This window comes from Sordaria macrospora, chromosome 3, assembly GCF_033870435.1.
Source record: "Sordaria macrospora chromosome 3, complete sequence".
Lineage (NCBI taxonomy): Eukaryota > Fungi > Ascomycota > Sordariomycetes > Sordariales > Sordariaceae > Sordaria > Sordaria macrospora.
Genome location: NC_089373.1, coordinates 3,743,556 through 3,769,893, shown reverse-complemented (window position 1 = coordinate 3,769,893; position 26,338 = coordinate 3,743,556). Strand labels below are relative to the sequence as shown.

The 26,338-nt window shown below is 52.9% G+C and overlaps 8 protein-coding genes and 1 non-coding gene across 9 annotated transcripts; 4 read left to right on the top strand and 5 right to left on the bottom strand.

Moving 5' to 3' along the window:
- The first annotated feature begins 105 nt into the window (after positions 1–105).
- SMAC4_00946 (uncharacterized protein) lies at positions 106–5,732 on the top strand. Its single transcript, XM_003350009.2, has 3 exons — positions 106–1,040; positions 1,103–3,753; positions 3,807–5,732. Exons 1-3 carry the CDS (start codon positions 608–610, stop codon positions 5,481–5,483), a joined length of 4,761 nt encoding a protein of 1,586 aa, XP_003350057.1. The 5' UTR covers positions 106–607; the 3' UTR covers positions 5,484–5,732.
- Positions 5,733–6,750: 1,018 nt separating this feature from the next.
- SMAC4_00945 (uncharacterized protein) lies at positions 6,751–8,323 on the bottom strand (the record flags this gene model as incomplete). The annotated part of the gene is made up of 2 exons (XM_003350008.2): positions 6,751–7,946; positions 8,128–8,323. 2 exons carry the CDS (start codon positions 8,321–8,323, stop codon positions 6,751–6,753), a joined length of 1,392 nt encoding a protein of 463 aa, XP_003350056.2.
- Positions 8,324–10,707: 2,384 nt separating this feature from the next.
- On the bottom strand, positions 10,708–12,992 carry SMAC4_00944 (uncharacterized protein). The gene is made up of 2 exons (XM_003350007.2): positions 11,971–12,992; positions 10,708–11,893 (listed from the first exon to the last, which is right to left on the bottom strand). The coding sequence occupies exons 1-2, from the start codon at positions 12,394–12,396 to the stop codon at positions 10,814–10,816; spliced, it is 1,506 nt and encodes a 501-aa protein (XP_003350055.1). The 5' UTR covers positions 12,397–12,992; the 3' UTR covers positions 10,708–10,813.
- Positions 12,993–13,199: 207 nt separating this feature from the next.
- On the bottom strand, positions 13,200–16,370 carry SMAC4_00943 (uncharacterized protein). The gene is made up of 4 exons (XM_003350006.2): positions 15,984–16,370; positions 15,872–15,912; positions 13,735–15,812; positions 13,200–13,649 (listed from the first exon to the last, which is right to left on the bottom strand). The coding sequence occupies exons 1-4, from the start codon at positions 16,049–16,051 to the stop codon at positions 13,620–13,622; spliced, it is 2,217 nt and encodes a 738-aa protein (XP_003350054.1). The 5' UTR covers positions 16,052–16,370; the 3' UTR covers positions 13,200–13,619.
- Positions 16,371–16,808: 438 nt separating this feature from the next.
- SMAC4_13509 lies at positions 16,809–16,879 on the bottom strand. Its single transcript has one exon. It is a non-coding gene; the product is annotated as a tRNA-Gly (tRNA).
- Positions 16,880–17,121: 242 nt separating this feature from the next.
- SMAC4_00942 (uncharacterized protein) lies at positions 17,122–19,382 on the bottom strand (the record flags this gene model as incomplete). Its single annotated transcript, XM_003350005.2, has 3 exons — positions 17,122–18,107; positions 18,242–19,142; positions 19,203–19,382. 3 exons carry the CDS (start codon positions 19,380–19,382, stop codon positions 17,182–17,184), a joined length of 2,007 nt encoding a protein of 668 aa, XP_003350053.1. The 3' UTR covers positions 17,122–17,181.
- A 2,006-nt stretch (positions 19,383–21,388) lies between these two features.
- Positions 21,389–23,096, top strand: SMAC4_00941 (uncharacterized protein; the record flags this gene model as incomplete). The annotated part of the gene is made up of 2 exons (XM_003350004.1): positions 21,389–21,672; positions 21,746–23,096. The coding sequence occupies 2 exons, from the start codon at positions 21,389–21,391 to the stop codon at positions 23,094–23,096; spliced, it is 1,635 nt and encodes a 544-aa protein (XP_003350052.1).
- Positions 23,097–23,436: 340 nt separating this feature from the next.
- SMAC4_12730 (uncharacterized protein) lies at positions 23,437–24,163 on the top strand. Its single transcript, XM_024655156.2, has 3 exons — positions 23,437–23,703; positions 23,770–23,864; positions 23,982–24,163. The coding sequence occupies exons 1-3, from the start codon at positions 23,499–23,501 to the stop codon at positions 24,066–24,068; spliced, it is 387 nt and encodes a 128-aa protein (XP_024511075.1). The 5' UTR covers positions 23,437–23,498; the 3' UTR covers positions 24,069–24,163.
- Positions 24,164–24,312: 149 nt separating this feature from the next.
- Positions 24,313–26,213, top strand: SMAC4_00940 (uncharacterized protein). The gene is made up of 3 exons (XM_003350003.2): positions 24,313–24,530; positions 24,608–24,770; positions 24,832–26,213. Exons 1-3 carry the CDS (start codon positions 24,482–24,484, stop codon positions 26,144–26,146), a joined length of 1,527 nt encoding a protein of 508 aa, XP_003350051.1. The 5' UTR covers positions 24,313–24,481; the 3' UTR covers positions 26,147–26,213.
- Positions 26,214–26,338: the final 125 nt, after the last annotated feature.

Below are 26,338 nucleotides of genomic sequence, written 5' to 3'. Positions count from 1 at the left end.
GAACAAACCCACCACCAACAGCAAGATGCCAGCCAGCGTTATGCTCGGCCAGCTATAATAAGCCCAATTGGTGCGAATGGAGTCATTTTTCATTCGAATTCATGGCAGTGGTGTAACCTTCCTCTCTTCATCTGGTTTTTCGAGTGTTTGTACAAAAGCGGGGCCCGAGCTTTTGCGCCTGCCTGAACCTCACAGCTGGGCTTCGTTCTTCCCCACGACATTCACAAACACTCCAAACTGTCATCGCATGATTCCCTTCCGTTTCCTATAACTTCCTGTTTTCTCGCGGATTTTGCTTCCAAAATCATATTTCTTCTCCCACTCAATCATTCCTCCCTTGGATCGAGGCTTGTCGAACCCAACTAAGTTGAGTGTCTACAAGTACTAGTGGTAGGCCCCGACTTCAATACTCGCTGCATCTCCCCCACGTCTTGGACCGCGTCCAGCTATTTATTTATTTTTCGTTTTCAGTCAATAACTTCGACATCTCAACCCAGACCACACACATTATTACTTCCGGCTTTGGCTTGCGCCACGCTCTCGTTTACGAAGCTGTCACCAGGTTTTCATCAGGCAACAAGAAGGAAAAGAACAACAGGCCGTCACTATGGAGATGGATACCATGTTACCCTTCAACCTACCGGAGACGGCTAGCCAGATCATCGTTGACAATCAAGACTTGATAGATCTTTCCCAAGAAGACGTGGCTTCTGAACACGATGACAGAGGAGATGCCTCTGATGTCGAGAGCGACGGCGGCGTTAAGAGATGGACAGTAAATCCGGAACCCAAGCCCAAGAAGATTTCAGCCAAGAAGCAGGCCGACAGTGCGGCTTTCAACTCGTGGATCGAGGAGCACCATGAAACTCTGGCCAGGGATCAGAGGAAGGCGGCGATAGAAGCCGCAAGATTAGCCGGCGCGGATGTGGTGCCCGCTATTGGCTTTGATAGCCAAAGGATCATCACTTCACCACGAGAATACCAGGTGGAGCTCTTTGAACGCGCAAAGCAACAAAACACGATTGCCGTTCTGGATACAGGTAAGTTGCTCATCCCCCGCCCAGTTGGAACCTTTATCCTGACTTGTCAAACCTTGGGACAGGATCTGGAAAGACTCTGATTGCCGCCATGTTGTTACGCTGGGTCATTAATGGTGAGCTGGAGGACCGAGAAAAGGGATTCCCTAGACGGATTGCCTTCTTCCTGGTCGACAAGGTTGCCTTGGTGTTCCAACAACACAGCTTCCTTACCAAGAACCTCGACTTCCCAATGGAGAAATTATGCGGTGAAATGATGGAGGGTGTCGAGTCAAAAGCCTTCTGGAAGGAAGCATTAGAGCACAACGAAGTGGTCGTCTGTACAGCTGAGATTCTCAACACAGCGCTCCATCATTCATGGATTAGAATGGACCAGATAAACCTCTTGATCTTTGACGAAGCCCATCACACCAAAAAGGATCATCCTTATGCTCGCATCATCAAGAACTTTTATGTCGATGAGAAGCTCGAGAGGAGGCCGAGAATCCTTGGCTTGACGGCCTCTCCGGTCGATGCCAATGTCGATCCAGGACGGGCTGCGGCAGAACTAGAGGCATTGCTTCACAGCCAAATAGCCACAGCGGCCGATCCGGCCTCCCTTCAGCCTAAAATTTGCAGACCCAAGGCCGAGTTGCTCGTTGAATACGCCCGTGGTCGACCTGACTCGGAGACAGCTCTCAATAAGCAACTACGCAAACTTGTTGGGGGGCAAGAGCTGTTCAAGAAGCCGGTCAACTTTACTACATCGGCAGCATCCACGTTGGGCCCATGGTGTGTTGACCGGTATTGGCAGCTCTACTTCAAACAAGAGGATATCGTCAAGCTGGAAGCACGCACTGAGAGAGATCTCATGAAAGCCTCGGCCCTTGGTGAGATCACTGAGAAGAACGTCAAGCAAGTCCGTGATGCGCATGAGTTGGTCAACGCGCACACATTTTTACCCGCTGCTCTCGACCCGGCGATGTTCTCGGACAAGGTTATCATGCTTGTTAGAATCTTGCGTGACCAGTTCGAGACGGGCGTGGGTACGCAAAGGTGCATTGTTTTTGTTCGACAACGTAACACGGCCATGCTGTTGGCGGACTTGCTTCAGCAGCCCGGGATAAAGTCTCACATACCCAGCATTGTGGCAGAAGTCCTGGTTGGGGGTGGGACAACTGGCTCAGGCTATGTCAACGCCAAGGTCAACTTCCAGCAACAAAACAGAATTATTCGAAAGTTCAAGCTCGGTGAGATCAACTGCCTATTTGCAACTTCCGTTGCCGAGGAAGGCCTCGATATTCCTGATTGCAATATCGTCATCAGATTTGACCTCTATGATACTCTGATCCAGTATATCCAGTCGCGTGGTCGAGCTCGTCGTCCAGATTCTCGCTACATCCAAATGATAGAGAAAGGAAATCCCGAGCACTACACCAAGATAGTGCAAGCTAAAAAGGCTGAAGATACATTGCGCAACTTCTGCAAGGCTCTACCAGAAGACAGGAAGCTAACTGACAATCACATGAACCTGGACTATCTCCTCCGGAAGGAAAAGGGCAAGAGGCAGTACACCGTCCCAGAAACTGGTGCGAAACTCAGCTATATGCAAAGCCTCATTTGTCTCGCCAATTTTACAGCCACCCTACCACACCCACCGGAGACGAGCTTGAGTCCCGAATACTACATCACCACTGTTCCCGGTGGCTTCCAGTGCGAGGTTGTCATGCCTGACGCATCGCCTATCAAGAGTGCGGTTGGCAAGATACATGTGAGCAAGGGGGCTGCCAAATGTGCAGCTGCCTTTGAGCTCTGTCTTGCTTTACTCAAGGCTGGGCACTTGGATAACCACCTCCAGTCCGTGTTCACTAAGCAGCTGCCGGAAATGCGAAATGCACGCCTTGCTGTCAGCTCAAAGAAAAAGACGGAGTACGCTATGCGGCTGAAGCCTGAGTTATGGTCGGTCCGAGGCGAGGTCACCCAGCTTTATGCCACTGCGTTTTTTCTGGAAAACCCGGACGCCCGTGGGCGTAGCTCTCGTCCACTTCTCCTGCTGAGTAGAAGCGGTCTCCCAGAGGTAGCGTCCTTTCCGCTCTTTTTCGGAACCAAGCGCTTTTCCAAAGTCCGTTGCGTGCCAATTCAAGGTTCAGTCGAGGCTGAAGATACGTTGGTGGAGCAACTTACTCGTTTCACTATGAAGGCTTTTATGGATGTTTTCAGCAAGGAATACGAGGCTACAGCAGCCGACCTTCCGTACTTCCTCTCGCCGATGGATGGAGGTCACGGGTTCGACTTCCGCTTGGCCAAGAGCCCAGCCGATCTCATTGACCGAAAGACGCTAGCATACGTCAGTGGAAACGAGAAGGTGCCGTACACCTTTCTTGAGCCAGATGAATTTTTCCAAGACAAGTTTATCGTGGACCCATACGACGGAGCACGGAAGTTCTTTACTCGTCACCGCCGCCATGACATGAAACCCACGGATCCCGTGCCAGATGGCATCGTCCAGCCGAATCACAGGGCTTGGAAAGGCTTAGGCACCACACATGACATTCTGAACTACAGCAATAGCTTGTGGGCAAAGTCGCGTGGTTTTATGGTATTCCAGGCGGATCAGCCTGTCGTGGAGGCTAGGCTTATTTCCACTCGTCGAGACTTTCTTGACGATGCCATCCTAGATGAGGATTTGGAACCACAACCGTGCTTCCTAGCTCTTGAACCGTTGAGGATTTCACCTGTAAGTGTACCCACCTTCAAACCAGGACAGCGATCCTGACATGTACTATACAGATACCAGCAGATGTGGCGGCGATGCTTCTCTGCTTCCCATCAATCATACACCGGGTAGAGTCCAACCTAGTTGCGTTGGACGCATGCAAGCTTCTGGGTCTAGACTTGCGCCCAGACCTCGCCCTTGAAGCCTTCACCAAGGACAGTGATAACTCGAATGAGCATGATGTCGAGCAGGTAAACTTCCAGACTGGAATGGGTGACAATTACGAGAGGCTCGAGTTCCTCGGTGACTCTTTCTTGAAGATGGCAACCACTATGTCCATCTACACTCTAATCCCCGACAAGGGTGAGTTCGAGTATCACGTCGAGCGTATGCTTCTTATTTGCAACAAGAACCTGCTCAACAACGCCCTAGAGGTAGGCCTCGAAGAATACATCCGGTCCATGTCATTTAACCGGAGACAGTGGTATCCGGAGGGCCTAGTTCTGAAAAAAGGCAAGAACAAGGACGCGCGTACGCGGCATGTCCTGGCCGACAAGTCCATTGCCGACGTGTGCGAGGCCCTCATCGGCGCCGCCTACCTCACGGGACAAGAGAAGGGCAGCTTCGACATGGCCATCAAGGCCGTAACCGCCATGGTCAGAGACAAGAAACACCGCATGATGAACTATGGTGACTACTACGCTGTATATCAAAAGCCTAGTTGGCAGACGGCACCGGCCAACAGCGCCCAGCGCGACATGGCCGATAAGTTCTCGGAGCGCATGGGCTACAAATTCAAGCATCCACGTCTCTTGCGCGCCGCTTTCCAGCACCCAACCTACCCGTCCCTCTACGAACGCCTCCCGTCGTACCAGCGTCTCGAGTTCCTCGGCGACGCGCTCTTCGACATGGTCGCCGTCGACTACCTCTTCCGCAAGTTCCCCGCTGCCGACCCGCAATGGTTGACGGAGCACAAGATGGCCATGGTATCCAACCAGTTCCTATGCTGTTTGTCCTACCACCTGGGATTCTACAAGTGCGTCGCCACCATGAGCCCATCCATCCTCAAGGACATCGCCGAGTACGTCACCGAGATAGAAGAAGCACTCGAGGCGGCCAAGCAGGAGGCCGTCAACCAGGGCAAGGCACCCGAAGAATACAGCCGCGATTACTGGGTGCACATCACGCACGTTTCCCGCCTGCCAAAATGTCTGTCGGACGTGGTCGAAGCCTACATTGGCGCCATTTTTGTGGATAGCGAGTACGATTACTCGGTAGTCCAGCAATTCTTCACCACCCACGTCCTACCCTTCTTCGAGGATATGCATCTCTACGACTCCTTCGCCAACAAACACCCGGTTACTTTTGTGGCGAACATGATGGCGCACAAGTTCTGCTGTCAAGAATGGAGGAGTCTGGCCAAGGAGCTGGACACAGACGTATCCGAAGGAAGAGGAGGAAGGGGTGGTGCGGTGGCGGGTGAAATTACTGAGATCAACCCGCCCAAGGTGGTGTCGGCGCTACTGGTCCACGGCAAGACGGTGGCGCATGCGGTGGCGGCCAGTGGAAGGTATGCGAAGAGTGCTATGGCGAAGAAGGCTATTAAGATGCTGGAGGGTATGACTGTGGAGGAGTTCAGGGAGAAGTTGGGGTGTGATTGTAAGGGGGTGCCGATGGAGGTTGATGGTGGAGTGGCAGCGGAAGCGGATGTGGTGGATGAGGATGGGGAGGTGCATGGGACGGCTGTTTAACACGCCAGTTCATTACATATTTCGGCACAGAAAAGGTGCTCAGCGATGGGACACCCTCTTACGGGCAGTCCAGATACAGCGGGCATTGATAGGAAGCTGGCTGAGGGATCTAGTGAGGTGCTTGCTTGGCCTCACATTTCATGGCTCTTTTAGAGATTTCTCTTCCAGATTGGAACATGATATCTTCGTTGACGGATACCCAAGCTCATAGACGATGGTTTTAGAGAGCAACGATAGACAAATCAAGGATTAGTTCGATAACTTTGAGGGCCTCGGTCACGGGACTTATCTCTTGGGGAAGCTACTTACGAACGTCATAAAGTTCCCCCATAACAGCTCTTCACACCTTAACAGAGACAAGTGCAATTGGATGAGGTGAGCGACTGAACAGCGTCCCCAGCAATAATGAAGCCAGTAAGGTTACGACTATTAGACTCGAGAACCCCTTTATCGGTCCATAATGATAGAATTAACAGACTGTAAACCTCCCTTTTACCAAGCCCATGCGTAAACTTTGTACCTATTCATGCGTATTTCCATGCTTGTGTCCATGCCGTTACCAATGAGGAACCCAATGCCACCGATGCTTAGTACTAGTAAATAAAAACCAAGAAGAAAACTGGAACAGAAGAGTAGACAACGAAGTAAGAAAATTAGGAAAGTTCAATGAAGAGACATACATGCCTGTTCCAGCAGGAGCGATAAGATGAATAATGATAATAGCAAAACAAGGAAAGCAAAGTAAACACAAACACACAGCAAGCAACCTTGAGCAGATGAAGGATACCTTGTGAGGAAAACAAAACACAATGCAGGCAGGACGCAGACAAAAAAAAGCCGCCAAACTATCCATGGTCCAAACAAGCCCAGTGGAAAACGAGCAGAGAGGGAAAACAGACGGAAAACTCAAGGTAAAAAAAGCCCCTTTCCCTTTCTCTTTCCCTTCCGTTTATCGCAATGCTCTCCCAAGCCAAGCAAACCAAACCCATAACCCATGTGATCCAGGTTCCAACCAAGCCGTAAAAACCATCCATGCAAAACGAAGCGAAGCCAAGCCAAGAGCAACGCAAGAGAGAGAAAGAAAAGACAGTTCTGTTTCGTTCCGTTCCGTAAAATCATGGGTATCATCATGATAGACATGCATGCATGCGTCCATCCATCCATCATGTTTTCCTTCTTGCCATCCTCTTTCTTTTTGGTCAGCGCAGCACGGAGAGAGACCTGCCAAGCACCGACTTCCAGACCTGTGAAGAGATGATCAAAAGCGTCAACAACACTTCCCCTTCCCACCATTTCTCCTCCCAACCTCACCGCCTTGCTGCTCCCCGCCCACATTCACTCCCCCACCACCACTACTACTGCCACCCCCATCCCCTCCCCCTCCACCAGGCAACAATATCCCCGGAGTCAAAATGGCCGGCGAGAACAACCAACTCTTCCTATCCCTGCCCACGCGGAAAGTCGCTCTGGGGTTTAAATCAAAGTAGCCCGGGGCTCCGTTCCCACCACCAGCAACACCTGAGCCTCCTGCTCCTCCTGCTCCTCCACCAGCACCATTACCACCGGCCCCTCCGCCTGCGCCGCCTGGCCCTCCTGTTACACCATCAGGATAATACCCACTGGCGGGTCCGAACATGCCAGGTGTAAAAACACCCGGTGTAGCAGCCGCCGCTAACAAAGCTTGCTGCATCTTGCGGTTTTGTTCCACCAGCTTGCGGGTAACCACGCGAAACACTTCCTCTACTCCTTCGCCTGATTCGGCGCTGACCTCGTGGCACGCGTCCCAGCCGACTTCCTGGCCCCAGAAGCCCGAGGAGCGTTTGCTCGAGGGAGAGCGGGGTTCGGTGCTTTGGTGCGGGTTAAGGGGGTGGTTGCGTAGTCGCGGTCTTGGTCCTCCGAGTCCTGTGCCGGTTGTTGTGGTGTTGCTTCCTTCGGCGTTTTGGTTTTCTTGTCGTGATGCATCACCACCGGCCCCTCGTAGCCGGATTCCGCCTAGGCCGGCTATCCCGGATCTTTCTGGTCTTTCCGTTGTTGTCCCAGCTGTAGTCACAGCAGCCATCGTCTCCCGCGTCATCGCACCAGTCCCTGTCCCTTGCCAACCTCCTCCCAAGCCACCACTACTCAAATTCAACACCCCTGGCATCCCCGGTATCGCCAGCGGCATCCCCAAGGGTGTGGCAGTAGGCGGCGGCGTCGATCCCACGCCTGGGTTCAGGTTCTCGGCTACGTAGGCGATGCAGCGCTCAAAGGGCACTTCGCGCTTGGAAGGGTCGCGGGCGACGATGTCGGCTTTGGTGCCGACGACGTGAAGGACGATATCCTGAGGCAGGTTGCGCCGTAGTTCGGTCAGCCACATGCCCATTTCCGCAAAGGAGGCGGCGTCGGTGATGGAGTAGCAGAGGATGCAGGCGTTGGCGCCGCGGTAGTAGAGGCGGGAGATGGAGCGGAAACGTTCTTGGCCGGCTGTTATTTGGATGTTCGTTAGAATACTACATATGTCTGTCTTTTGTTGATTTCCTATTTGGGGAGTGCTGGGGATTGTTACATGGTAGGTGGGTGGGGCAAGTAGGAGGAGGAGGAGGACATGGGTATGTAGAAAGAAGGAAGTATGGGGATAAAGAAGTATATGAACATCACAACTTACCGGTATCCCATATCTGTAATCGCACCACGGTATCGGTATCGGTGTCGATAACGCGCTTGGTCATCATACTGGCGCCAACAGTCGAGGTGATCTGGGCCGGGTTGAAGGCACCCTTGCAGAAGCGCGTCACCAGGGATGTTTTGCCGACGCCCTGGGAGCCGAGGACGACTATCTTTGCCTCGAGAGAGGACGACATTGTCGTCACAGGCGAGGTTGTCGTTGTTTTTCTTTTTTTTTTTTTTTTTTTTTGTTTCTGTTTGTCTCCGTGGGTAGGTAATATGGAACGTTGTTGTCTCGTCTAGTTGTCGGTTTAGTCGGTTTTTCTGTAGCTGGCCTGTGTGCTTCTTCGTCCTTGTCTTGTCTCGTCTGTGTGCTAGGTATTATAGATAGATGTTTTTCTTCTCCTCTTCCCCTTCGTTTTCTCCCCTCGATGCCGCAAAGTAAGTAATGATGGGTAGTTGGAGGACGGTTGGAGAAAGTCTGGATGACGGGGAAGGTGGGGAAAGTTGTTTAGTTGAAACCAAGAAAGGCATTGGGTGACGGACAGGGTAGGCAATGAAGGATAAGAGCAATGACAAGGGCGGGCAAGGATGGCCGTTAAGGTTTGTGGAGAATGTTTCATTCGGCCTTCATGTGTAATTTACATGGACCACAGGTAGATGTAAGACACTGGATGATGTACGGGTTGTGGCGACCGGGCAACTTTGTGTTGCTTGTTGAAAGATGAAACCGGGCAGAGCCTTCCTCAACAAGTCTCAGCTTCTTCTCTTCGTCTTCGTCTTCATTGCTCCTTCGCTTTTAATTTCTAGCCGTAGGGCCAAACCACTCACACCTTACCAGCTCGCGCCAGCCTTGTCTTGTTCTTCCGGTTCTCAATGATACGGTGCGTTTTTGTTTCAGTGAACACGTGCAACGCGACAACGACAACGGTAGAACAAAACGGAAATGCAGAAAATAACAAAACCCGGAAGAGGCAATCGGGAACATGATGAAAGTTTGGCTCAAGGGGATCATTCACCATTCCCATCATGCATTTACGATATCGGTACCAGTACCAGTACCTACCATGACCAGCGGCGCTGCCCGTCCACAGTAGGGGACTCTGCAGGGCAATGCACATGCTTCGTCTCAGTACGTGGTACAGTGGCGCAGCGGCAGGCAGCCAAGCTGTCCCCGAGGCCACGGGATGGATTGTGCATATGTGCAGATTGAGGATGTAATGACGGGATATTACAGACAGGATGTAGGCAGGGATTTACATTGTGCCTCACGGTAGTGCCGCCCATCAGTTTTACTTACTATATCTAGTGTATCATGCAGTGACATGTTCTTTTGCTTCTTTGGAAGTCGTCTGGTTAGTCTGGTGACTCGAAATAGTCATGTTTTCGACACCTCCAAAGCCGCTATACGTCATCAGCGGCATGTTAGCAAATGTCTTGGATGACTGGAGCTCTGCCTGCGGCTTACACCAGAAACACCGAGTCCCAGTTATTAGCGGGTATAGCCGAGCGGGTTAGTGCGTGCTAGGCCTGAAAGAAACTTGGCCGCTAGGGCGTTGGCGACCTCAGCTGCTTGTTGTGTTGGGGTCTGACTTACACGAGGATATCGCCAAAAAGGGAGTTTGAGAGTTTGAGGTAGGTTGGTTCGCTTGGACGATCTCAATGACTCCGTCCCAAGAATCATTCAATCCCTTTGCATTGATCCTAAATTCATGCCAGATATTACCTCTCAATGGCCAAATACAAACGACCCCTACAATCAGGAGATAACTCCCCGGTCTTGGTCTTGTGTCAGCTTACATGTTCGTTCTTATTCCGAGACTGGCCAGGCGAGCCAGGTCAAGATACACAGCGTAACGGCAAAACCACGCGCTTGCAATGCAAGATTCAAATCACAATCGAGATTGGCATTGCCCCTTCTTTCGAGCATCCTCCTCAAACCATCCTAATCCTCTCTTGAGGTATTTACGCCCCTTACCTATCAGGACCAAGGCTTTGATAGTTGGTAATCTGTAGTAGTGTACGTGTACCATGGTACAGACCAGACAACCGGTTTCTTAATCCACTTCCCTTCCCAGTACGGCCAAATAAAAATGCAGGATTCATGACCGATCATGGGCGGCGATCACTTTCCCGGTTTTCCCTGATTGCACCATTCCATCGGGTCGACCTCCGACCTCCGACACACACACACACACAAAGAGGCGTTCATGTGAGCAGCACGCACATAACCAGGATAACCACACACACACACACCATACTACACGAGGTCGTCGTAGCCGAGGTGGGGGGAGGCGGTAGCTCGTCGATTCGGGATATTCTTGAAACCTCGGGTTTTGCCTCTGACACGTCTAGTGAGTCTGGCAGGCTCAACTTGGAAGACTCATGACCAAACTGAAGTCATTGGATAGGTGGTGGGTTTGCACAAGAATAAAAGCAAGTAACAATGGAGAAAATAGCTTAAAATGACGAAGTTCGAAATAGGCTTCTTCTTCTTCTTCTTCTTCTTCTTCTTCTTCTTCGTCGTCGTAATGTGTCGCTATCATCATATCCAGAAAATTCTAGCAGATATGTACCGCTGCTAACCCCCTTTTATTCTCTAAGAAAACCGGAAGAAAAAAAAAACCAGGATATATCCATCACTTCATCAAATCTAACCCATCATATATGTATAAACAGAACCTCTTTTAAATCTTGGACTTCTCCGCAAACTTGATCCTCTGCGCCGGCGTAATCAAAGCATCATACGAGAGGTTGGAAAGCGTATCCGTCGGCGGCGCGCCGTGGTTGGAAAGACTCCTAAGGTCGAGCAGGGCGGGGCTGAGGTCCTCGATCTTGGTCGCGCCAATCAGACGCATGTTCATCTCCATCTCGTCCTTGAGCAGCTGCATGGCACGGTCGACACCGTCGAAGCCGTACGCCGACATGGCGTACAGGAAGGGACGGCCGATGCCGACGCCCTTGGCACCCAGGCAGAGCGCTTTGAGGATGTCGGTGCCGCGACGGATGCCGCCGTCGATGTAGATCTCGATCTTGTTCTCGAGGCCGAGCTCGCGCAGGACCGGCATGGTCTCAGCGAGGACCTCGATGGCCGAACGGGCAAACTCGAGCTGGCGGCCGCCGTGGTTGGACAGCACGACACCCTGCACGCCGACCTCGATGGCCTTGATCACATCCTCGACGCGCTGGACGCCCTTGAGGATGATGGGCATCTTGGTGATGCTCTGGAACCAGGGGATGTCTTTCCAGCTGAGGGCGGGATCGATGAAGCTGCTGATGGCGCGGGCCGCACCCTGGTTGCGGTCGGTCTCCTGGCCCTTCTGGACGTTACTGCCGTCGTCGGTGAACTTGACGCGCATGTCCTTCTCGCGACGGCCAAGCTGGGGCGCATCGACAGTGATGAAGAGAGCCTTGCAGCCGCGCTTCTCGGCGTGCTTGACGATGCGCTCGGTGATTGCGCGGTCCTTGTTGACGTAGAGCTGCAGCCACTGGACCTGGTCGCCCTCAGCGGCGTCCACGATCTCGTCAAAGGCGCAAGAGGCAAGAGTGGGGATCATTTGGACCACGTTGTGCTTCTTGGCGGCGCGAGTGAGGAGGACCTCGCCTTCGACGTGACCAAGCTTGCCGAGGGCAGTGGCAGTAACGTAGAAAGGAATATCAACCTTGGTTCCGAGCATGGTAGTGCTGAAGTCGACGTTCTCGACATCGACCAGGACCTTGGGACGGAACCAAATACGGTGGAATGCGGCGTGGTTTTCGCGAAGAGTCTGAGGAGCATTAGGTTAGCAAAGCGATCTAACATAGGCAATCCGAAGAAGGGATGAAAGAAGAAGGAGAGGCTTACAATCTCATCATCCGCCGCACTGGAGTAGTAGGCCCAAGCGGTCTTCTTCATAACCCTCTTGGCCACAGCCTCAAAGTCAAGCAGGTTGTAGCACTGCTCGAGCAAGGGCATCTCCTCAATGCGCTTCAAGCGCTCCTGCTCCTCGGGGTCGACCTCGGCCTTCTCGGTCACGACGGTGGACATGTCGACGGGGCCCAGGTGCTTGTCCTTGGCCAGGTACTTCTCAAGAGTGTCTGGGGGGTGGATGGGATCGAACTCCTCAGTAGCGTCCTTGCCGGCATACTTGAGGATAATCTTCATGCCGCCGGGGTGCTCGGGGAGGAACTCTGTGATATCGTAGGCCTTGCCGTGGACAATGACCCAGCAGTCATCCTTGGTGTTGTGCTTGGCGACCTCGACGCCGGTCAGTGGTGTTTGGGGGGCCATTTTGACTTGTGTTGTGTGGTAGTTTCTGTCGACTGGTGGTTTTCGTCCTGTGGTTCCGGGTTTTCTGTATATAATGCTCGGTTCTCGGCGTATAAACCGGAGGAGAGCGGAAAGATGGGGGTGGTGGTGATGGTGGTGGTCTGACTGTTATTTCCGCTAAACGGTATCCGGGGCGGCGACAACCAACTACGTCAGACGATAGAAAAAGCTTGGCAGTGAAGCCAAAGAGAGACAGACAGTAATAATGGGAATGAGAGAAGACGAAAGGACGCAAAACGAAGAAAGGGGAGAAGACGATATAAAAGATGGCAACGCCGGCTATAGAGAAGCACGCTAGACTGGACACAAGTTCCTGAAGGAGAAAATCAAGACGACGCCGGCGTTGCTGATCGGAATGGGAATACGCGAGAAAGCGGCGCTTTGGGCCCAACACTTCAGCGGCACCCAGCGGAACACAGACACCACCAGAAGGCTGCGAAGTTCGGACATCCTGGCGATTACCTGGGCCAACCGACTCCGATTTACCGTAGCGCACCAATCGGCGACCCTCCAATTCCAAATGACCCCAACTCGTGTGGAGAAAAGCTCGGCATCGGCTTCAAACGTGGAGGTGCATGATGCGGAGTCGTCCTCCAGCAACTTTCTAAGCGTGGGAGGCGGGGCCGCGATAACAACCCCACACTGCAACTGTCATCCAATCCGCCGTCCGATAACAAAAGTTGGGGTTGCCCCTGGCCCTTGGAGCACCGGATAAAAACTTTGGCGTCTGGGCGGCTCTGCCAGACCCCCCTTTGGAGTTTGATCTCCTCCTTGACGCGTGAACAAAACAAACCCCCGATGAAGTGTCATGGAAGATTCACCTGGCAACAGATGTGATGATTGAGATCCGAACAATACACTACTCAATGTTCCACTTAACAACTATTCCCGTTCTAATGCCATTCTCCACTGCACTACTAGGTAGTGTTTTATCCTTCCTCCTCTGCTGCACACCCGAGTTAACTCCTCGTATTACAGTCTCGCCCATGATCGCCGTCATCCGATTTATCCAGGTTTCCTCTCCACCATGGAAATGTTCCCACGTTGAAACGGAACTGGTTCCACCACCACTCCGCATACCAAGACCACCCCACACATGGTAGTGTCTTGGTGACCGGTCGCCATCCTTGAAATTCAACACATGAAAGTGTTTTTGTGTAGCCGCTGTGCCGGGCACATCTACACTACGACTTGGTCTGGTTTGCCGCCGCCACCTGTGTTTTCTTGTCAGCCTCGAAGTTTCAGTTTTGTGCGCGCTCAGCTGGAACTTCATGTGTTGGGGGTCATGTTTGTACTAACCTCGGCGATCAAACCTCGTCCGATTTCAATGGTCTCCGCCGCGCCTCTTTGGCGCAGCCAGAACAACTGCTCCGGCGTCTTGGTTGCGTTGACTCTGGCCTCCTCCTCGAGCGCCTCCCTCGTGATTCTCTCACCGCTGCTCACATGTCCGGGACCCTGAGCCTCCTCGGTGAGGTCGGCATCGTGTCCGTGAGAACCAAAAGTCTGCTCGAGCAGCTTCTTGCGCATGGCGTACCGCTCGGCACGCTCCTTCTGCAGACCAGGGTTGTCCAGCTTCTGGACCAGGCTGCGGACAACCAGCTGCACGGCAAAGTAGATGTGCTCGGCGAAGAGGATGGACAGGAGCAGCGCCCAGCCGGAAATGTCCCAGGGGGTGCCATCGGGGTTGATGTCGTGCTTGTTGAACAGGTAGACCAGAGCGGCGCTGGTGATGCTGCCCATCCACGAGAGGAAGCCGAGCGAGTTGAGCCAGGGTCCGATAGAGTCGGCGCGCCAGGGAACGGGCCGCTGGCTGCCGATGGCAATCTTCAGGGCATCGGAGCGGGCCTCAACCCAGTTGTTGGCGAGGAAGGAGCAGGCGGCAAGCGGCCAGATGACGGAGAAGAGCGAGAGATACCCGAACTGAACCACCATCTCGCGGTAGTCAACCGTGACATCGTACTCGTCGAGCTCGGCTTCGTTTCTGACACGCTTGAGGAAGTCGGCCTCATCGGGGTGGTCCTTGATCTGTAGCTCGTGGCCGTTGCCGGAAAACTCGGATTGCACCTCCTGAACCTTCTTGAAGACCTTGCGCTTGGCATACGGCACAATCACCTCGGTCAAGAAGTTGACAATCTGTGCGGTGACAGTGAAGTAGATGACTTGCTGTGTCAGCCTGTCGGGGTTGATCTCCCAGCTCTTGGTGACCGGCTTCTCCATGGTCGTGAAGCTCTGGGCGGTGACCTTGAACACATCCAGGTAGGGGACAAGAAGCTTTCCGAACGGGACGTAGACAAAGGCTGTCAAGAGGATAGGGAGGTAGGAAGTGATGAAGTTGAGCACAAAGATCTTTTCGATGAAGGAAGCTTGGTGAGCATCGTGTGTCTCGTAGTTCTCGGCCTTGGTAAGCTGCTCGGCGAGGTTGGTGAGCAATCCCGAGAAGGTCGGCATGAAGATGGTGAGAAGGACCGTAGGCAAAAAGGTCAAATACTGCTTGAACGGCCCGGCATAGATCTCGGTGATGAAAACCTCGATCGAGAAGCAGCTCGCAATCAGGCCACCGAGAACGACAACACAAGCCAGGGCGAACGGAATCTGAAGCAACTGGCGGGAGAGACGCTTGAATGGTGAGTACACCCGTACGATCTCACCGGTGATCGGATCCTGAGTTTCCCTTTCGTATTGGAACTGCGGCCTCGGGTGCTGAATTCTCGAAACACCGCGAACTCCCCAGCGGACGGCAAGATCGACTTCCTTGGTTTTCCAGTGCTCAAAGAAGACCACCGACCAGAGGGAGTTGACGACGGCATAGAACCACGAGAACTTTCCGAGAATGAGCCAAGCGGCAAAGCCAAAGGCAGCCGGGAACAGCAAGAAGGCAAAGTAAGACTGGAGGAAGGCGAAGTAGAAGGCGACGCGCTCGCCAAACTTGTCCCGGATACGGTTCAGGTCCTCTTCATCGAGAAAGTACTTGCCGGACCAAGCCTTGATCCATCGGCGGTTGAACGCATGGTCGTGAAGGGGGAAGACGGATTCGACGTATTTCCACTTGCCCACCTTGGCGGTAATGCCGGCGCCGCCCTCGTTCTTGGATTTGGTGATGAGAAGGTAGGTCAGTCGGAGACGTTCGGCCTCGCTCACGGGCTCCTCCTCAAGGTATTTGGAAAGATCCTGGTTGGGTGCAGAGGTGCGGACGCCGAAGAGCCAGTCCTGGATACGGTAGCGGTAGACCTGGGAAGTGAGTAGCTTCTCGGAAGCGATCTTGGTGAAGACCAACAGGGAGGATTTACCGCCCGGTCGAACTTCTGTCGCAAATCCCACAGCAGAGAGGGCGTTGATGAGCTGAATGAAGGCAGCCTCGGCTTCCTCCTTTTCCTTCACTGGGTGGATGTTAGTATCGTCTGATCCCGCTAGAGAGGTTAGGCAGGGGCGGACGAACCGGAAGTGGTGGGTAGCTTGTAATGGATCACATAGTCGACGCTGCGCGCCTATGTTAGTCACAGTCACATATCAAACCAAAACAGACCATGTAAGGCCCCCATCTCACTCACTCAAAGTTGGACCCGGTTCCGGGCTGGGCTTTGTCGTCCTGCAAGTAAAACGACAATGGGTCGGCCATGCTGTCGGTGGTAATTGGCGCTCAGGCCCGTTGCTTCGAATAGGGTTGGCGTCAATTCAGGAACAGTCGTCGTAGAGAGTTTGGAGGTTTGATATATGCCGGTCTATGCACGCGATTGAGAGGAAAGCGAGCCGTCCCGATATATCAGGGACGATGATGAGATGGAAAGCACCGGGCAGGTCTGGAGCTTAGTTGGTGAAGCTTGAACCCTGGAATTCGAGAAAGGGTGATCGACGTCACTGGGCGTCCACCTCCTGCCGTTCCACGTCGCGGCACCAAGATCCTGGGCTCTTGGCTCTTTCACAGACGAAGATTACCTGGTCTGTGCGTAGACTGAACGAACGCCGCCAACGTCAAAGAGTGAAACATGTCCAGTCCTTTTGGCATTGACGGGTATCTGCAAGCTATTTGACACCTAAGAGCTCTGAGTTTGGGGGTCAAGAAAGTCGTATTTGAGGACGATTTGCTTCACAATGTTTGGGCCTTGGACACTCAAACTTCTTTCAGTCTAGACAAAACTGAAAATCATCTTCGAACAATTGCATAACAAAATTCCAGTTATCCGACGAAACGAAAACATTATGGAAGATCAATGTTTACCAAGAGCTTGGCGATAGTTCGCTTCAGTCTTGTGTACAACCGATCAGAATGAAAGAAAATGACATCCTGATTTTCGATATCAAAAGGGGTTTTTTTGGGTCTTTCCCACGGGGGACGGACGAAACGGAAAAGAGACAAAAAAACAGATAAATCGCCATGCGCCAGCCGCGAATCGAACGCGGGGCCCATCGATGGCAACGATGGATTTTACCACTAAACCACTGGCGCTTAATAGGATTTCATGTGATTTCAAGGTCAATCCTAGCATTAAGTGTTACTATCCCATTTCCGTGGCAGTGCATAGGATAGGATATGCGCGTCCTATCAGTTCACGGAATCTTCGTCCTTTCATCATCCACCAATTTTCACTTCCTTCCACATCATTCACGACACTCAAAGAACCTTGCATTGCCATTGAATCGAGAATAATTTCTGCAGCTACATAGCCCACATGTCGTCATAGCCAACCAGCTCGATCAAAAGACGTGCCTCCGCACGACATACGAGGACATGAAACCTCGGCCTTGCATTTAATAGACGACCCTCCAGACAACGGCAAAGGCCTGCGAGTCACCAAGTCGCGCGATTCTGTCGGCGCGTACAATGATGGTCACCGTATCGAAAACTTTGTTGTCCAGGTCCCACTCGATTTGTTCCACGTTGTTCTCCACGGCGCTCACGAATCGCCTCTCCTCGTTCCCTATCTTGACCTTCAACGACAACTTGTTTTGTATCTCCATGCCGTGGCGATCCGAGTATGCGAGAGTGACCTTGACCTTCGACACCCGCTGAAGCGAACAAGTATTTACGACCTGTTTCCACTCCCCCCATTCCTCCAGCTTCTCCCCAGTCGCCATGCCAACGTCCGCAAACCCGCACACCATTCTTGAGGCGCCGAGTTCATGCGTAATAGGCAGAAGGGTCTGGGCCAAGTTTACTCTGCCAAATCCTTGCTCTGCCTGGGGACGTCCCAGGTCTATCGCGCCATTGATTAGGAGAGCTTTGACGAGCGCAGCTGATGGCTTGTTCAAATTCGCCTTGGACGCCAGCGCACCCCGCAAGACAGCGCATGTTCCGGCAACGAGCGGTGTTGCCATACTGGTGCCAGAGCTGAACATCCATAACGGATCGGTTTGATCGTACGGGCCAAACTTGGACTTTTCAGCTGGTGTGACGCTTGGGTCACGAGTTGCGGCGCTGAACACAGGAAAGCCCGGCGCAACAACATCGGGCTTTATGCGGCCCTCTAAGCTCGGTCCCCGGGAACTGAAGGCGGCGATGGCACCGCGGTCTCCGGACGCAGCTGCAGATGGGTTGAAGCTGTAGCCTTCCGCGCCTCGCGAAGACTGCGTAGCTCCAACGGTGATGCAGTTTTTGGCGGCTCCCTCGGCGCCAATGTGTGCCCCAGTGGCAGTATATTGCTTGCCATCGTTTCCTGCGGCGAAGCAAATGATCTCTGCGACAAGGAACCTCGGTTAGCAATCTTATAAGAGGGACCATGAAAGATGGATACAGCTGGCGACCCAAAGACGAAGATGGAGGCCTGGAAAGGATCCATGAAGGAAGAAAGTGAACAAAGTAAATACGTACGATCAGGGCGATGCCAAACGAATCGGTCAATGTCCTCAGAAGAGGAGTTGTAAGCAAGCTGCCGCTTCGCATACTTCCAGTCTGCACCCCACGAGTTGGTGTGGACACGAGCATTCGTGTGCTTCTTATAAGGCGGATCAAAGAGAGTATCCCAGAGATTTGCTCCCGTGTTGAGACCACCCTGCTGGGTTAACAGAGACTGCATCACAAGCTCAGCCTTCGGAGCAGTGCCCTGGATCTTGCCCCATTTCTCAGAATACCCGTCTCCGAGAACAGAGCCGCATACATGCGTACCATGGCTCCTTGGGTCATTCGTCAATTTCGGACGCCCGACTGCGATTAGGTCGATCACCCGACTCTCCTTGTTAGGTCCAACAAATGCAGGGTGTACGTTGGTCATGGATCCAAGGTCGAAGCCGGTGTCAGCTACGGTGACTGCCTGTCCAGCACCAGTGAAGCCGTCAGCGGCGACCTCAGACGAGACAGCCGAATAATCCGGCACGAACATATCCTGGCGGGCGACGTTGTTAAAAAAAGTCCGAGGAACGATCTCCTGGACTGAGCGGACCGCGTCCATGTCGGCAATCTTAGCCAATGTCTCACCATCGGCGCAAACGTGGATATGGTTATGGTCGACCGTGATGGCATCCCGGCCGAGGCCAGCCTTCGCAGACAGCTCCGAAATGACTGTGTCAACATCTTGCGCTTCACCTTTGTGCAAGATAATAGCAACGTCGAACTTCTTCGCCGGGGTAGAGGTGTCAGCTTGGTCGGCTCGGATGGCATCGCTCAGGAACTGAGTCAATTTGACCCGCCGAGGATATACATTTGCGGTTGCGATGAAGTCGAGGTTGAGGACCGGTGCGAGGTCGGCAGGGTCATAGCGGCATAGGTACGTGTCCTAGGTCAACTTGTAAGTGCCAAGTCAACATCAAACATCCAAGGAGAGCAAAGCTGTTACCTTTCCCAGGTACTCAAAGAGAGTCACTCCAATATCGGCAAGCTGTTGCTTCTGAGTAGGTGAGAGCGGACCAGTACCACGAATATAGAGGTACTTGGTGAAGCGAGCATCAGCGGATGAAGGTTTAGACAGCGACAATAAGTTGCCGTTGATTGAAACCGAAGCCTGCAAACCGGCCATCTTGAGCTCTGACGTCTGTTCCTGTGGTTATCTCGAGGAAAACAAGGTGATCAAGCGAAGAAGGGAAGCGATCAATAGATTGTGTCAAAGGTGTGATGATTCTGAAGAAAAGAGACGACATTCAAAGGCGGGGCGAAGCGCGGTTTATATGTATAAGAAACCGTGACCAGCTCGGCTTCTAATCAGCCATCTTGGGAATATCTCTCCCTGGTCGTGATGACTTCCTTCCTGTCACACCGGAGCCTTGGGCCAATGCCCGTTGGTCCCAACAGAACTATCTTGCTGATTTGATCGCAACCACAAGGATAGGAACGCACTGAGAATACTGATAGCCGCTTGATACACTCCAATCTGACTTGGCCCTTTGGCCTGTCATGAGGGAATGCCGCGCCTCTCGACATGTGCCCATCGGACAATACTCCCCGCCCTTTCCTCCTCCCAATCCTTCTCTCTGGCAGATACGACTTTGGATATGCTTCGCCAGGCCGATCAGAGGACACACGCCAGCCACACGCCGGCTACTCCTTCCACAAAGAGCTCAGAGAAGCCATATCCGGAGTTGGCGATCATAGTGAGTGCTCCCACCTATTCTTGACTCCAGATATCCTATGTAAGCCTTCGGCAAAGGCAATGCTTCTCCGCATCCTTGTGTTGCTGAAAATCTGCGAAGATGGATGCCACACCAAGTACAATTCATCACAACAGATGGGGCCGGTTTTGGCGCGGTGAACAAGCGTGATAGTGAAAACAATCCACGGATCCGTCCTCATCCGGTGGAAGGATTCCACCCCAGAGGACCAAAGGATTAAGTAGACATAATCACAGTAGGTCAATGTTTGGGCCGAACACCGTTCATGTACAATGCTTCCCTGGATCAATGATAAGCAGAAAACAATAAGTGTGTCCCAGGTACCAAATACTGAGAATATAAGAACTGTCTCCAATCTTGGAACGGCCTGCACACCTTCAGCGGTGCCATGGCACGTGAACACCTGCTGACCTGCCGAGCAAGTTGAAGCAATAATATTGCGATTGTTATACTGTTAGGGGTTGTTTATGGCATACTGATTTAGGTCTAAGCTTGAAAGGCCACGATGCGGACAGCGTTGTGGTCACCGACGATAGTAGACCGTTGCTGAAAGTCATCCAATTATCTCGGTGGCAATACAAATATCCTTTACTTGGGCATGTAGACCTTCATACCCTCGGTCGGGGAGGAAAATTTCGATATATCCGAAAAAGTAGCAGCCCCTCTTCAGGCCGAGCTCGACATTGAAGATCCAGAGCCACATAAGGCTAGCTGAGACCTCAGCCGCAATATCTAACGTTGTGTTCACCGGCGTGATATGCCACACTGAGGACACGGCGTGGCGCACAAACATCAACATACCGAATATCACGTACCATTGTCTTTTTGGAACCTTCTTGAAGGCTGGCTGAGAGATCTACTCACCATAGCCTTACCAGGGAGAATAGTCCGCAATAGTCTTGGACTATCGGGTGATGATCTTCGTAGCGAGCCACCGGTGTGATTATAATTACTCAAGAGCAACAACGACGATGTAACCAAGTCCAAACTGATATGAAGACCGTCGTTAAGCCCTCAATATCTTGTAACCTGGCTGGCTGAACCCTCCCACAGCATCTCATTGTCACATTCCACTTGGAACCGTCTTTTGAACAATTATTGCGCCGATTCGCATCGAGTGTCGGCTATGTGGCTATTGACGTAAGGGAAACAAAGCTCACCCCGCTTTTCACATGGCACGGTGAGGCCGAAGGTGAAGCAAAAGGTGAAGATGAAGGAAAAGTGTTGATGAGATGGGAAATGCCACGAGCAACCTTCGTCTGAGTTTACGCACATAAATGCGTCGTCTCTCCTCGTCCTTTACAGTCGAAAGAATCAGTTCTTCACTTCTCAAAGCACCAAGACACTCAATATTTGTCCCTGTTTCGCTGCAATATCTTCAGCCGGCACGCCAGACTTCATTGTGAAGACGAACAAAATGGGTCAACAACTAGCATCAATGATCAAGAGCATCGATGGGGGTGACGATGCGGCTAATCAGGTCAAGGAGTCCATGGATGCGCTCTTCGAGCTTGGCAAAAGCCGCAACGAGGCCGCATGGGCCCAGGCGACCTCCAGTGCCATCAAGGTATATGCTCCTATCAACCAGGTTCTTCTTCGACGCCAATCTATCGTCGCCAGCGCCACTACCGGACAGGATGGAATCGTCACAGGTATCAAAACCTCCGTGGGTAAACTCATTTCTGGTCAGATCTTGGATGGGTAAGTACCGTTTCCCTCTGCATTATCCTACCTTAATGAGGCAGCATGGATACTGATATGAATCATGCCAAAGAGTGACAGACATCATCGGCAGCGCACTCAACGTCGTTTTGGGGGCTTCGTCAGGCCAGGTCTCGCAGAACTACACATATGCTCTAGTTGCCACAGAGTTGGGAGCTCTTCTCCGTATCGACATTGACATCTACTCGTTCGAACTTCGGTCCCAGGGTCTCCAAAATAAAGCCAAAAACATGACGGCCATCACTTCCATCGTTTCTTCCATTGATAACAGCAAGATGACCGTCAACGACCTTCGCTCCATTGTGTCCATGTCGTTTGGCAGTTCCCCTCTCGAACGACAAAAGGCCATTTACGACGTCATTTTGGCAGCATGGGCCGAGAGCAGCTCTAACGGCGGGAGACCTGGCGCCAGCACCATGGCCCTCAGCGGCCATGATGCTATTATTGATGGTGGGCTCTCGCCAGAAGGAAGACAGCGCGTCCAGGCTCTCTTCAAGCCAAGTGTGTATGAGGAACGAATGACGAATCGTGGTCTCCTTGTCAACGGCCTACCGAGGGTTCCCCCTGGGTCGGAGGCTGGCCTCCCTAAGCCAAAGCGGACAGGCCGCAAGGAGCTCCTTGAAATCATCACCAAGAAGGGCGTCGGCAGCGATGATTCCAGTTCTGTGACACAGAGAATCGGAACAATGGGGTTGGAGTCCGACGACAACGCCTCGAATGACAAAATCGAGTGGATAGACATTCTCATCTGGGTCAAGGTCCTGACTCAACCAGACCAAGACTGGCTTGATCGCTTTGGCGCTGCTCTCTCAGGCTTCGGCCAAGCCCATGCGTTCAAGTACGTCGGCATCGAGGGCGGACGGTCCGGATCTGCCGTGACGTTCAAATGCGCAGCAAACGGAGACGCCGAAATCTTTGACACTGTCATCAAGTACTGCAATGACACGGTCGTGCCGTCTCTTACCCAGTCCAGATATCTTGCCGACGACTTCATTGCCGACACCGCACTCCAGTATGCCCACCCGTCGCGTGATGGCACTGGACTTGTGACGCGCGTCGCCTTCAAATTCAACTTGGTCAAGAACGAGACAAGCGATACCATAGTGTTCCACACATCTGCGGTAGGAAAGATGCTCCTGACGCTCCCGCCCAGCGAATCTGCGGTTCTCAACGGCTCGGTTCACCACCTCACTGTTGCGCCCAAGGCGGACGATCAAAACCCGCAGCAGGCCATGCAGTGGACAACCTACCAGACCTTCAAGCCAGACGACATTATAAAGGCTGCGGGCGCGACGCTCACAGCTCTTCCCAACGGGGGCTACCGTATTTCTCTATACACGGTGGATGAGAGAGTCGTGGACGTCAACTTCAATCGATCCTGGTCTTCTGACCGGATCAAATGACTTTGTGGCAGTACTCGGCTGTTTCTTTTTGTTTATCGATGGACGATGTCGACGAGGTGGTGCTATTTCTTGTTTAATTTGTAGTAGTTTTCTGCTTCCTCTGTACACGCAATCAACATCCCAATAATCAAGTTCCTGCTCAACAAGGATGCGCGTATACATAACGTACATGGTACCTAGGCGTCCCTCGTTGGTCCTTTCTTTTTTGGGAAGGTTGCGTTTTGCCACCAACGGCTGCAGTTAGTCAGCCAGGGGTGCGCGTCGTGGTGATGTTGATGTTGTACTGGTGTCAAAGTCCGAGATGTCTATATATCTGGTGCTGTTCTCCTCCTGTCAGGATCGAGGCTGTCGTTCTTGTTGATATACTGCATCACACCCTCACTTGTGAATTCCTCCATCAGAATGCGCATCTCCTTCCTTCACCTCGCGCTGGCGGCTCCTGCCATGAGCTTGCTCCTTCCACCGACCCACGAGGAAAAGGTACTAATTGCAGAGAAGCACCAAAGCAACGCTGTCACAGCAGATGGCAAAACGACCTGCCCACCTAGGTTGCTGTCGATGTGCTGCGATTCCCTGGATTACTCCGGCTTCCAAGTCGAATGCGTTGGTAGGAATGAGCTCATCCTTCAGTCCCGAGCACAGATCTTTGAACTAATGATAAATGAACGTCCAGGGCCCGGAAAGGTCGATTATCTCGAGAAATGCTTAGAGTATGAATCTCGGCCGATGTGTTGTTGCATGTATCCGACGAAACCCGACATGCCACATGTAAGTGATGATCACTCGCCGCTCGTCTTGATGGTCATCTCATCCGTGGAATGGCCATACTTGCAAGAGATGTTCATTGACGATGTGGACGATAATAACTCGAATCCTCGAAATCAGGTCCCGAGAGAGATCACCTGCGATAAGGATTGCAATGCGCTGAAGGGGCCGGAGGAGGTCAAGGACAAGGTCATTGGGGACTTGTGATGTGTGAGTGTGGAGCCAGTCTGGCCGCGCATGTCGTTTTCGCCAAACATGTGTAAATACAGTCAAGCTTGTTTTCTCATTCTGGTCCTGGTTCGATTTCGGTTGAAGGAAGTCATTGTCATTGTCATGTGCCGGATCGGATGTTGCCGTTAGCAGTGGATATTAATGTCCCCGAAAGGGCGTGGTTTTGGACCTCCACTTTCCGGATTCCGATTTTCGGCCGGCAGCTGCGGGACCTCCGAAACGGGATAAGTGGACCCGGCTCTATGTGAGGGGTTCTAGGACTTGTTCGGGCGCCAGCTTTGTGGTATATATCGGGGACATCGCCAGGCGAGTTTCAAAACACTTGAATCTCTTCTTGTTCGTACTTCACTTTGCCCGATCATTACCTTTAAGATATATCATATTTCAAGATGGATTCTCGGGGTTTCCGTGAGGCCGCTGCCACGGCCATTGACGAGAGTGAGTTCCGTGACTTTCTGGAACTCTTTTTCTGGTTATTATCACGCCCAGCGGACATCTCACTAACACTTATACAGTTGCCGGCTACTATGACAACCTTGACGAGCGGGATGTCGTGTCCACCGTAGAGCCTGGTTACCTGCGAAAACTCTTGCCCTCCGAGGCCCCAGTAGAAGGCGAGGCCTGGACTGATATTCAGAAAGATATCGAGGGCAAGATCCTCCCCGGTATCACTCACTGGTAAATAAGACCACCTCACCATGATGTTTCCTCTCAAACAAAAAACTGATCATCAGATTAGGCAACACCCCGGCTTCCACGCCTTCTTCCCCTGCGCCACCTCCTTCCCCTCCATCCTCGGTGAGCTCTACAGCGCCGCCCTCTCCGGCGCCTGCTTCAACTGGATCTGCTCTCCAGCCGTGACCGAGCTCGAGACCATCGTGCTCGACTGGCTAGCCAAGGTCCTTGGCCTTCCCGAATGCTACCTCTCCACCGGTCCCACGCGGGGCGGCGGCGTCATCCAGGGCTCCGCCTCCGAGGCCGTTCTGACGGCCATGGTCGCCGCCCGCGACAAGTACCTGCGCGAGACGGTTCCCCTTGAGCAGTTCCCCGATGGCTCCGAGGCGCGCGAGGACGCCATCGCCCACAAGCGAAGCAAGATGGTGGCGCTCGCCACGACGGCCACCCATAGCTCTACCAAGAAGGCTGCCATCATTTTGGGAGTGCGGTTTCACACCACCGCCGTCCACGCCGATACGGGATACTCGCTTACGGGTCCCGTGCTGGCCAAGACGCTCGCTGACCTGCGCGCCCGCGGCCTCGAGCCCTTCTTCATGACCGCCACCTTGGGAACGACCGACACCTGCGCGGTCGACGACTTCGCCGGCATCGTGTCGACGCTCAAGTCCGACCCCGTGTACCCTGCCGGCACTCCCGGCGAGCTGTGGGTGCACATCGACGCGGCGTACGCCGGCTCCGCCCTCGTTCTCCCCTCGGTCCAGCAAGATGTCTCCATCTCGCTCATCGAGAACTTCCACTCGTTCGACATGAACATGCACAAGTGGCTCCTGACCAACTTCGACGCCTCGTGCCTTTACGTGCGCGACAGGAACTGGTTCATCCAGGCCTTGACCATAAACCAGGCCGTGTACGGCAACAAGGCGTCCGAGGGCGGGCTGGTAACGGACTACCGCGAGTGGCAGATCCCGCTCGGCCGCCGCTTCCGGTCGCTCAAGGTCTGGTTCGTGCTCCGGTCGTATGGTGTCAAGGGCCTGCAGGAGTACATCAGCCGCACCATCAAGCTGGGCGAGGAGTTTGCCGATCAGCTCAAGTCGAGGCCGGATCTGTTTGAGATCTTGACCGGCCCGAGCTTTGCCCTCACTGTGTTCAGGGTCGCTGGCAAGGAGCAGGGTAAGAGCGAGGAGGAGCTGAACACGCTTACCAAGGCTGTGTGCGAGAAGATCAACGCTTCTGGCAGGATGTGGGTGACCAGCACGGTGTTGGATGGCAGGTTCGCCATTCGCATGGTGACTAGTGTGAGGACGACTGAGAAGGTGCATGTTGACCGGGCATGGAAGATTCTGGTCGACGCCGCGGAGGAGGTCGTCAAGGCTTAGAGCGTGGGTAGAAAAGCATGATAGGTGCATAGCGCCGGGTAGACAAAAGCAAGAGATAGCTAGAATGATGCAGAGCATCAACACAAAAGTTTCCTTCTAATCAACCTAGCGAGACCTATTCCGAACCATTTTGCTAGTAGCATCAACGAATCGAAATTTACATAAAGCGCTAGAATCAGTGTAACTCTTTGT

Bases quoted from the DNA above. Each gene is read 5' to 3' on its own strand.
- SMAC4_00946 (XM_003350009.2), top strand. From the start codon at position 608: ATGGAGATGGATACCATGTTACCCTTCAACCTACCGGAGACGGCTAGC. The intron at 1,041-1,102 runs GTAAGTTGCTCA...ACCTTGGGACAG, and splicing joins GATTGCCGTTCTGGATACAG to GATCTGGAAAGACTCTGATT. The intron at 3,754-3,806 runs GTAAGTGTACCC...TGTACTATACAG, and splicing joins AACCGTTGAGGATTTCACCT to ATACCAGCAGATGTGGCGGC.
- SMAC4_00944 (XM_003350007.2), bottom strand. From the start codon at position 12,396: ATGGCCCCCCAAACACCACTGACCGGCGTCGAGGTCGCCAAGCACAAC. The intron at 11,894-11,970 runs GTAAGCCTCTCC...AATGCTCCTCAG, and splicing joins GTGCGGCGGATGATGAGATT to ACTCTTCGCGAAAACCACGC.
- SMAC4_00943 (XM_003350006.2), bottom strand. From the start codon at position 16,051: ATGGCCGACCCATTGTCGTTTTACTTGCAGGACGACAAAGCCCAGCCC. The intron at 15,813-15,871 runs GTTCGTCCGCCC...ACATCCACCCAG, and splicing joins CAAGCTACCCACCACTTCCG to TGAAGGAAAAGGAGGAAGCC. The intron at 13,650-13,734 runs GTTAGTACAAAC...AAGAAAACACAG, and splicing joins GACGAGGTTTGATCGCCGAG to GTGGCGGCGGCAAACCAGAC.
- SMAC4_12730 (XM_024655156.2), top strand. From the start codon at position 23,499: ATGCGCATCTCCTTCCTTCACCTCGCGCTGGCGGCTCCTGCCATGAGC. The intron at 23,704-23,769 runs GTAGGAATGAGC...ATGAACGTCCAG, and splicing joins CTTCCAAGTCGAATGCGTTG to GGCCCGGAAAGGTCGATTAT. The intron at 23,865-23,981 runs GTAAGTGATGAT...CCTCGAAATCAG, and splicing joins CGAAACCCGACATGCCACAT to GTCCCGAGAGAGATCACCTG.
- SMAC4_00940 (XM_003350003.2), top strand. From the start codon at position 24,482: ATGGATTCTCGGGGTTTCCGTGAGGCCGCTGCCACGGCCATTGACGAG. The intron at 24,531-24,607 runs GTGAGTTCCGTG...ACACTTATACAG, and splicing joins TGCCACGGCCATTGACGAGA to TTGCCGGCTACTATGACAAC. The intron at 24,771-24,831 runs GTAAATAAGACC...TCATCAGATTAG, and splicing joins CTCCCCGGTATCACTCACTG to GCAACACCCCGGCTTCCACG.